The 11,102-nt window shown below is 34.0% G+C and overlaps 1 protein-coding gene across 1 annotated transcript; it reads right to left on the reverse strand.

The window, feature by feature from the left end:
- Positions 1–982: 982 nt before the first annotated feature.
- Positions 983–3,087, reverse strand: LOC100788976 (transcription factor MYB61). The gene is made up of 3 exons (XM_003553643.5): positions 2,745–3,087; positions 2,446–2,575; positions 983–2,271 (listed from the first exon to the last, which is right to left on the reverse strand). The coding sequence occupies exons 1-3, from the start codon at positions 2,875–2,877 to the stop codon at positions 1,230–1,232; spliced, it is 1,305 nt and encodes a 434-aa protein (XP_003553691.1). The 5' UTR covers positions 2,878–3,087; the 3' UTR covers positions 983–1,229.
- Between the last annotated feature and the right edge of the window lie 8,015 nt (positions 3,088–11,102).

Consider the following 11,102-nt stretch of genomic DNA (forward strand, 5'->3'; position numbering starts at 1 on the left):
GGCGTAGCAAAACCTTCTCTATTCACGGAGACATTGACAAACAGGCACACTTACTGAATTGGTCCAAAAGAATAAATGGGGAGAGAGAAGAAAGAAAATTAGAAATAAAGACGATGGTGAAACTGAGAAAGTTACGAAGATCACGTGTAAAACTTACTTCATGTACGTAAACTATGTAGCATCATCATGATTTACGAATAAACTAAAATATCCTGGTTTCTTAACCACGAATCCAATTTCATTTTGCTTTTTACTTTTCGGTTGCGCCGCGTCCTTACGATAACGTTAACTGATGAAAAAACCCGTTAAACAAGTTCTTATGACCTTTTTTATCAAACAGAATTAGTCGGTGGGGTGCCATAAATTTGCTGAGTGGGTGGTTTTGGACTCTTTTTCTACCCTACAGAGACTACAACCTTTCAGTTGGGAATTAAAACCGTCAACAGTTTTCGATTGCGTACATTAGAAAGACGTAAATGAAATGAAGACTAGCACTAGTCTACGATATTTTCATTAAGGTGAAAGTGAAGGGAGCCAAGCTTTGTCCAAAAAGTGAAAACACTCTTTATCTGTATGAGACAGTGATAGACACCCATTAAAGAAAAACGATGTACCGCGACACACACAAAATAAAATAACTTCCACTGGATTGATTCTCAATTTGAAAAGGATCAAAGTGAAAAGCTGACTGTGTAGTAACAATTTCCAGACATACAAAATATCATCATGCTGTGTTGTGTCACACCCACGCTCCATCACCTTAATGCAAAACTGTTACACAATAATCATAAGAACAAAACAATACCCTCATTCAAATGAATAATTCTCACTATGATGTGATCAATTGTATATATATATATATAGATCCATAATAGTATCGTACGTATAAGAAAGGAAGATCTGGATAGCTGGAACAAGCCTTACTTATTCTATGTTTAATGAATAACAAAGTGATTAGAAGAAGAAAAAGAAGAAACTTGAATTAATCAATCACAAATATCAATTATACTGTAACATAATGCTGATTGCTGAGGTGGTTTTTTCTTTTTGGTATATATAAATTAGACACATTTACAATATCAAAAGAAAAATATGAAAAGAAAAAATTTACAGCACACACCTGCGGTCAGAACTCGCGACAAATTTCTGACCTACTTCACATTGGAAATGTCGGCATCTTGCTCTCCTCTCTCTTTGGTTGAGGTTTCCACGTGTTCAGTGCCTGAAAACTACAGGGTTTGTCCAAAAGCCACTGAAAATCTCTGCAGATCTTTGGTATATATTTCCGAAGGTTGAAAATGCTGGCTGTGGTGCCAACTGGTACTTGATTCGTCTGCTATGAAGCCTGTTGTTTCTGGCTTCACCTCATCACTACTGTAGAGAGAGTTTGTAGTTTGATGCTGCACTGACATGGTTCCCAGAGAGAAAGGGGTGTTGTTGAGATATTCAGACCATTTAATGTCTTCTTGTTCCGATGATTGCAAAGGTACAACAACATGAGCATCTTTATCTGCCTTGGTGGCAGATTCTGCTTGCAGCCCCCATGTTATTGTGCTGCTATGATCAAGAAAGTTAGTGCTGCCGCTTTGTAATTGGATGCTGCAGCTACTACTCCCATTGCTTTTGCTTGCATTGTTGTTATTACTGAAGGTACTTGTTTCCCAGTTCTGAACCCCATCAGAGGATATGGAAGAAGGGTTGTTGTTGTTGTTAGAGTGGAGGCTAACAGTGGGTTTTACATGTGTTGGGAACATAGAATGGAGCATGGTGGAATTCAGCTCTGACATCATTTGAGAAGAAGTGGAACTTGGCATGAAGCAAAGTGGAGTGTTGTTGGGTGTAGTAGTGAGTCCCATGTTTGATCCATAGTTCAAGTGCTGAAAAGGGAAATATCCCATTCCCATCATATCAGAACTAGTGATGGAGCTGTCAAACCTGTCTAGGGTGCTGTTGCTGTTGTTATTGTTGTTGTTGCCACCGCTGATCTTGAAAGTTGAAGAAACTTCAAGGGGATATCTATCCATGGGCATAGAAGTAGTAGATATTGGCTTTGGTTTTGGTGGCTCAATAAGACTCACCTCATTGGAGGCTTTCTGGTTGCTTTTGTCAGCTGTAAGAGGCTTGTCCTTGTCATTCTCAACCTCTGAGAGGGGCTGGTGTGTGTTTGGGTCAATGCCTCTTTGCCTAAGCTTCTTCTTCAGACAGGAGTTCCATAGATTCTTTATCTCATTATCAGTTCTTCCTGGTAACTGAGCTGCAATCTGTGACCACCTGATACAATCATCAAAAACACATAAAATCACATATACAAAACCATGAAACAAAAGAACATGTTTTACGGACAGCCTCTGAGTGACACTGTAATAGCGAAAATTCTTGCAGTAATTGATGGTGAAAAGCCGAATTAAACTAGCAACAACTTTGAAAACAATATAGTAGTAGTACCTGTTGCCAAGGACTGCATGAAGTTCAATGATGGAGTTCTCTTCCTGCTGTGAGAATGCTCCTCTCTTCAAATCAGGCCTGAGATAATTTATCCATCTTAATCTGCAGCTCTTGCCACACCTCTGAAGACCTGAGACAAGATATACAACACAAAAAAATTAAATCTTAAAAAAAAGGAAGGTTAATTAATTCAAATGATGACTTTTGTGTTGTGTTGTGCACATGCTGCAGCAACAATATATTGATAAAGTGATGATGGAAACATGAAGTATTGTATAGTATAGTACTCATCATCCTACCAGCTAGTTTTGGAACGGAGCTCCAACATCCATGGCCATGTTTGGTGATGTAATTCAAAAGCTTCTCGTCTTCCTCAGGAGACCAGAGGCCTTTACGAAGCTTCTGCTTGTAGCAGCAAGAGTGTCTCCCCATGTGCACTATTATGCCTTAAGCGATTTCAAAATGTTTCTTAAAAGCGGCAAAGTAAGTCTTTTTGTCAGAAACCTACGTGGATGGATTGTTAAGAAGGACACAGGAGTAGAACTTTGATGTGGAATTCAATGGGAAGCGTTGGAGCTTATTAAGAAAGAAATATATTGCAACTTTGTTGGTAGATAATCGAAGGGAGCCTTATAATAAGAGGGGGTTTTGAATTTATATTTATATATCTGATGACCTTCCAGAACTGGCTTTTCCTCTCCTTTCTTCACGGGACATTCCACATAATTGTTTTGGTCCCACAACCTAAGCCAACGTTTCTGATGCAATTGCTCTCTTCTATCCGATGGATAAGATACCTCCATAGAGGATCATATGGTTTGACTTATTAATGTGAATGCCCCACTACATACCAAGGCCAGGCCAGCCTTTTTCTTTTAAGAATTTTGTTACCAAAAAAATAGTTTATACATAAGATTTATATTATCATGTGTAATAAATATGTATCATATTTATTGTAATTTTTTATTGATTGACGGTATAAAATTTTTAACATTGTATATCATTTGATTATCACTTGTGTATATAAGGAATTAAACTTATTTGTTACTTGCAAATTAACGTTCTTTAACATTTTTTTGTTTGGAAATAAATATAGAGAAAGATATATGGAGACAGAATAGGTTAAAATGAGAGTGTTCTTTAGTTTATTGTAAAAAAAATTATGTTAGAGCAATAAGTAAACAAAATAATATGTTAATAAGAATATGAGAAATAAAAAAACAGTTGTCAATTTTTTATAGGAAAAAAGTTCTCTTCCTTGTAAGACAGTGAATCAAATCCTAAAGATAGCTATATGCCAAATTTTGGTGGGTAATTGCTGCAATTCTAGCTAGGACGGTTTTCACTTTTAACCGACCTTGGTGGTTATGTAATATGTACCGTGCTGCTTTAGACCATATAGTTGTTATCTCGTGAGTTTGAAACTTCTCGAGTGTGACGAAATGTCTCCATTGCCATATGACTTAGATGAGAGAGAAAAGAAGAAACTTCAATGGAATTTCAAGGAGTGGCTTGGCCTAGGCAAAGCCTACTCCAAGATTAGTAATATGAAGTACAAATAAACCACAAGAATTAAGAAGGGCAAAATTCTCGTGGAAAAGTAAAGCCTCAGAGGGGTAAGGTAAGCAAACAAAGCATACTGCATTAAATTGACGATAACAGAACTTTCTCTAGGTTCTTTTGTTCCTATTGGTGATAATACTTCAAGTTTTGAAAACTCTATAGCCCTTTCCTTTTCTTGTCCAACTTTTCCACCAGATGCTCTTTGGTAGTAAAACTGACCTTCTCTTCTTTTTAGCTTTTAGGGATCATTTTTGAAAAATCATTATTATCGTTTGGAAAAGTTTCATCATTTGTGTACAAATACAAATTTACATTTTGACATCTGAGCAAGTTAAGGTCGCATTTCTTCCCATAGAAATTGCTGGAATTCAACCAACTGTCGAGATGATTCATCATTTTTGCAATTTGAAAATTACGTATCTTTTTTTTTTTATTAAATGTGGATTTCTTCAATTTCAATTTTCGATCTTTATAAAAATACGTACTGTGTTTGTGTGGAAAGATACTAAAACCGTCGCTGATTTTGGTAGAGTACTATAGCCAAGTTAATAATAAAGACAAATAACTCTATGCAAGTTTGACAATCACAATAATATAATTGCCCCTTTAATTTGCTTATTGAAGCCTGCATTTCGGGTACGTACATTAAAGCATATGATATGACTTTCAACAATTAATTGATATTCATGAAGCACGGATATTTTAAGCACGGGTTGTATTTTGTATTGGACAATACTTTGCATACATTACGTGTAAACACATCAAATTTGTTGTGTTACTATGTCTGCTTCTGTGTCACGTATCAAGTATTTATACTGGTAAGTGGTAACCTTACTTATACTGTTACAGCCTGCAATTGATCAAATAATATTTGGGCTATTGTTTGTATAGTTTGCTCAAAAATATTCTCTGACCTTTCATTACCTCAGCCTAAATAAAAATAAAAAATGCATACCGAAGACGATGCAAAAAAGTGTGAAAAAATTTCGCTAGGACAAAGGGTTGTGCCACTTCAATAATATTACAGAATGGGAGACCAAAAACAACTAGACATTATTTATATAGGTGGTAACTATTGCATAAATGATTGTGGGACCAAGATAAAAAAAAAAGTTGACCAAAAAGCCAGTTAGTTTAAGTAACACGTAATTGATTTCTCGAGTAAAGTCTCATAATTTGAGCTGTGTGCATAGGAAAATTCTTTCGGAAAAGTTACCTATGGGATGTGGTTTAGATTAAAAAAAATGTGTTTGAAAAAAGATGTTCAACAATTTTGGCTAACGGTAGCTTTCACCCTCTCTAGGGACAAAATCACAAAAGCGTAGCAGAGAGATCACAGATCCCAAAAGCCCATGAGCTTTCTGACTTTTGCTAGATAAAGTCAATTTTTAATGGCATTGTAATTCGTGTCATGGATGGAGATTGGAGGATTCCTCACTATGTCATTGAATAATTCTTGCATGTATGAAAGGTAAAATATCTAATAAACTAAGCCTTTCACTCTAAAGAGTTTGTCTGCTTGAGAAATGCAAAAGTTAAATAGAAAAAAAGATGATGCCCACACCAGTTAGTTAAATCAGGGACTAGTTACTGTGTGCTAACAGCAGGGCATGGCCATCAAGTAGTAAAATAATCAATTCATAGACATTCGCTTCAATCATTTCAAAACAGGAAAACTTAACAACAGTAAGGGTCGCAGCATGTGTCTAAAGTAATGCAAATTGAAGATAGATTGAAAGGGTGACCAACTTTATTTTTTATATAGAAAATAATTAAATTACATTACATATCTTGGAATAGAAGTAATTATAGGACATTGTACGCATAATAAATTAAACTTTTCCTTTGTCCTTCTGAGATGGCACAAATTGTACAATATTCTCTGCAAGTTATTCATGGCACAGAAGAATCCAAAATAGTGCTTTGTCTTCAAGTGCTTCATTTTTTCACGAACACGTTCTAAACCCATAAGGGTATCTTCCTTCACCTCTCAATAATATTAGTAATATTAATTTTGATATCTTTCTGCGATTGCCTGTCTATTTGTTCTGGCATTGTAAGCTTCCGCGGCCTAAGCCTTGTCCTAATTCAGCCATCCAATTGGAAAATTTGAATTATAAATTAGTCCTCAATAGAAAGATGCTTGTAATTGTAATCTCCATAGTCCACGACCATACCTCATCATGAGCCTCTAGGCTTATCTTATATTTTCCCATATGAGCTGTTCCAAGAAGTCAAACTCCTAATAACGTTGTAAAATGTTTTATACTTTATACTCCATTACTCTTGCTGTCTAAATACGTCTATAATATGTGTCGGCTTCGTTGTCCTTTGGGTGTTCACAGCAAAATAATCACTTGTGTCATTTAATTAGTGACAAAAATTAAGTTGGTCAGCTTTATAATTGAACCAATGTTTTCTAGTCGTCGTCTTCTTTTTCTTTCTTTTTCTTTTCTTGCGTGAAATCAAAATTGATGTCTATGTTTATGGGACAAATGAAGCAGTCTTGTTTTAGCAAAATAAAATAAATGACTATAGTTGTTTTCTTATGATAAAAGTTTAGTCTATAGAGGCAAATATTCGGTTCCAGGATACAGGCTAGGGTGGCACCTTAATTCTTATTAAGAATAAAACTGTTCAAGAAGCACGCTTGTACATGGAATCTGTTTTACATTTTTCATATTTTTTTATAAAAAAAAATTAGCTGACCAATGACCATTATTCACAGAAGGTAAGAGCCAATAGGTATGTTAAATTCTGTTGAACCATGCATTTTGATAATCAGAGGCAGACAGTAGTTGAGACAAATCTAATCCGAAATCACTTGGACACTTTGTTGTGTATTTGTCTCACAAGTTGCTTAGCTGGGATTGCTTTGAGATGGTTGAATATATGTGGCAATTTTTGTAATTACAGCTACTGGTCCCCTAGTTATTTTGCAGCAAATAGGACTGCATAAGAAAGGAATTGTGTGGCATTATCGTCAATATGGGAATATGTGATGTTAATCTTGGTAGGCCATACCTAAAGCTAAGCTTATTATTTAGGTCCAGTGCATAGTGCCATAAATGAAAGATTAAAGAACTATAACCCTCTTTTAAAAAAGAAAAAAAATGTATTCAATTTTCTTCAAATTTGTCCAGGAAATCATTGATTACTAATGTTGAAATTAATTGAACAAAAGTATTGTCCTTACTATGAACCCTCCCTTACATCAACACGGTCCTAGCAATTACTCGTAAATGTCCTCCTATATTTAAAGACATAGGGTAAAATACTTAAGAATAATTTTCAAGTTCAAAAGTTAAAGTCATAATCAACAAATTTAAAGAAAACATGAAGCTCAATGTACTATTGAAATTTATGACCTGAATTTTCAAGCACTAAACAAAATACAAGCAGTACAGAACAATTGGTAGCAAGTAGCAACCATGACCCTTCAATTGGTATTATTTTGCTTCAGTGACACAATATGATTCTAAACAGGTTCAGTGTAAAATGTCTCTGTGGCCTTCAGATTCTTTATTGACTACATAAAGCAGAAGAATAATTTGGTTTTAGAAATTTTCTTTTTATTAAATTTTCTAAAACGGTTACCAACTTGCATATATTCTGCAAAGTCTATCTTATCATGTGGGAGAGGCTTTGATAACAATTAGTACTACAAACGATTTTAATCATAGCAAACGATGCAATCAAAGTAAAGCAAAATGTGTGATTGAAATGCTTAAACGTCTGCAAGTTATAATATTGATGGGAAGTTTGTGAAGTAAATTTCATAAAGAGATCTTTTTAGATGATCATAATGGGCATTTGAAATTGAAGGAGACATAATCCACTTGCCCTTGAAAAATGAAGATGCCTCTGCATTATCCTAAAAACCAGCATTTCCACATCTAATCCTACAACAGACAACTAATTGACAAGAAAGAGAAGTTGTTACAATTGATAATTTCATGATACTAACCTATCTTTGCTTGGTAATTGGTATAATTGAATTAGTTTGCTAATGGAAAATATTTGATTAAAATAAGCAACATGAAACTGTAGAAATAGTTGTAACCACTTTCAAGTTAAGCTTACTTTGCAAAATTTGGTCTCTGTCAAAGTTCCCACCAAAAACTATTATTTAGCCTAGGCCTAAAGTGAAGTGTCTTTTCTTGGGTTAGGCCCCAGTAATAAACAAGGAGATTATTCCAGAAGGCAGAAAAGTATAATTATCATTGCAAATTAAGCAGCACAAAAAATCTCAATAGCTTGTGGTTGTTCCTTAAGTTTCAGAGTAACATTTTTTTTTTCTTCCTTAGTTAAGTAATTAGGAAATTCCTATGAGTAGTAGGAGTATTAGTAGTACAACTATGATGGAATAGAATTCGTGGCCAGCGAGTTCCCACCTTGATTTGTTGGATAACTGAAGCTAGTTATGTTCACAAAAGCTTCAATCTAAGAAGACCATATTATCCCGCTAAATTGGCCCATTAAGCGTGATTGGAAACACAGGCACATGCAAAATTCATGTGTTTTAGTTAACAGCAACTTAGTTATCTTTAGTCTTGTCAAAGCAATAAGCGATGATGATGACAGAAACATGAGTGTCTCATTCATGACTTTGCTTTCCATTTATGGAAGATTAAGATCCAACTAATAATGATTAAGTTAAATTCAAGAAGTTATTCCCCACTAATCACTGGGATTAGTTATTTTATTAAGTGCACAACATGTAAGCATCTAGGAAATGACCAATAATAATAAACAGAGGAAATTGATTTGAAAAACAAGGCGAAATTATTAGTATAAGGGTTTTTCATGACACATAAGCCCATGAGACTTAAAGCCCTAAACCCATCAATTATCAAAAGCTTCGTCTGGTTGAAATGTTCCTTTGTACCCCATTCTTGAATAATTACATTTTCACTTTTGCTTAGTAGTGGGAAATGATAGTCAACTTTATCGCTACATTTACATCATTACTTTTGATTTTGGGAGAGAGCTTATGCCTCTATTTGAACTATTTGAGATTCTAATTGGCATTAGCTCTAGGACTTGTGTCTTCTCAATCAGAACTTGTGTGTTGAGCTTGGGGAATACTCCACAGATTTTGATTACAGGGGTCTAATCAAACCCAAAAAAAAAAAAAAAAAAAACTTTCTTCAGGAGAACTAGTGCCAGACATTAGACAGACCAATATCTAATTCGATCAAACTTGGACCTAGTAGATGGTTACTTTACAATACACCTTAATACATCCGAGCCAACCATAATTTATTTGTCCACAGCATGCTTCTGTACTATTCTACGCATAATGTCATCATCTTCTTGTTTACATTGCCAGCTTTCAAATTTACTTTCGTTAAGGATTTTTGGTTACATACTTATTTATATCCGTACACCTTTTGGTATTTTACAACCTTAATTTATCATATTGGATTACCTGAATAATTGTATTTCATTATTAGTTAGCGACATGGAATTTCACGATGGTGCCTACTCTGATGATTCAAATACAATGTCATATCAAGCTTATTATTATTATTATTATTATTATTGGTGGTCTTGTTAAGTTACTAGATATTCCTTATACGTAGTATCAATAAGACCAGTTAAATGGTAACTGGTAAGGGCGTGTGATTTCAGTTGTTAGTCCGAAATGGATCGTGATGTTGAAATTCTACGCGTTTATGGTCAATTTAATTAGATTTTGCAATACCCCTTGTGATGGACTTTACCTATACTGTATCTATTTTTTATATAAAAAAATAATAAAGGGGTAATTCTACTATCATTATAAACTAATCCAATAAAATTTTAATTTTTTTTATACCAAATTGGAACAATCAGCGTTTGAAAATTCTAGGACGTTTTCAGTGTTAAGTCAACTTTTTTAAAATTTCGATTTATTAATGTCACTTAGGACGTTGTAGTGTTAATAACATTTTCTGAAAACATTACAGACATTGCAGCATCCCACGTGGACACCAAGTGACATTAAAAAAATAATATTTATTTTTTCTAATGAAAAGTTGGCATGAAATTGAATTTTTTTTACCATTTCAAAATAGCTCTACTTTTGTAATTTATTTGTAAAATTAATTAACCCCTTTAATCAATCAGCCCAGTTATGCACCACTGTATGTGATTCTATTTAAATTCAATAGCATTTAGGTATGGTTATAATATTTAAATCATCTATTTTTTTTTACCAATAAGTCATTAGTCGAGTGATTTTAGATTTGGTCCCTTAAACAAGATTTTGAGTTCGCACCTTGTAAATGAAAAAATCATGGTTAAGAGGAAAGATCTTACTAAAAATGGTCAGTCAGATTATCCGACGGAGATTATTAGTCATTAATAAAACTAATGGATATTCCGCATCAATAACATGATATAGAAAAATCAATTTTTTTCAAAACAATATGATTGATAGTTTAATTTCCTCACTAATAATTATTATTTTATGATTTTTACTCTCTAAAGTACCCTATCCACTTGATCACACAATTTTTTTTATCACTACTCGTTGTATTTCTCTTTCGTCATCAATTTCATCTCATAAGATCAAGAAAATGTAGTTCAATTGGTTAAATAACATGTAGCATTGTAAATGTCCTCTTATTATCTTCTATTCCCACAAATAAATAAGAAATTCATCTCACAAGATAATGTGTATGGCTGGGGAGAGGGTTGGGGCTACCTAATGCAAAATTCTTATCCTACTCATTTCACTAGCTTTCTCACTGAACTATCCATTGGGCTTAACATTCTTCATGTGCAAAATTCTTTACGTGCATAATTCATGGAAAAGGACTTCATATTAGCCTTTTGGGGCCAATTTTCTTTGTCCATAATATAGAGCTGCGAAAGAGCAAAAAATACGGTCCACAAAGGAATAATAAGCCCGCTGAGAACACAGCAAATATGGCAGCACAGCATAAATTGCCTTTCCATACCTGCTTAATGCTCAAAATCTAATTAATAGAGATTAAATAATTTTTATGCATTAGTCATCGATAAAAGTTAAAGAATATTTCGCAGTTTAATGTAGTTAAAAATATATAATAAATAATTTATGCTTATGTACATACGAAGTAAAATAC

The sequence above is a fragment of the Glycine max genome, chromosome 19 (assembly GCF_000004515.6).
Source record: "Glycine max cultivar Williams 82 chromosome 19, Glycine_max_v4.0, whole genome shotgun sequence".
NCBI lineage: Eukaryota > Viridiplantae > Streptophyta > Magnoliopsida > Fabales > Fabaceae > Glycine > Glycine max.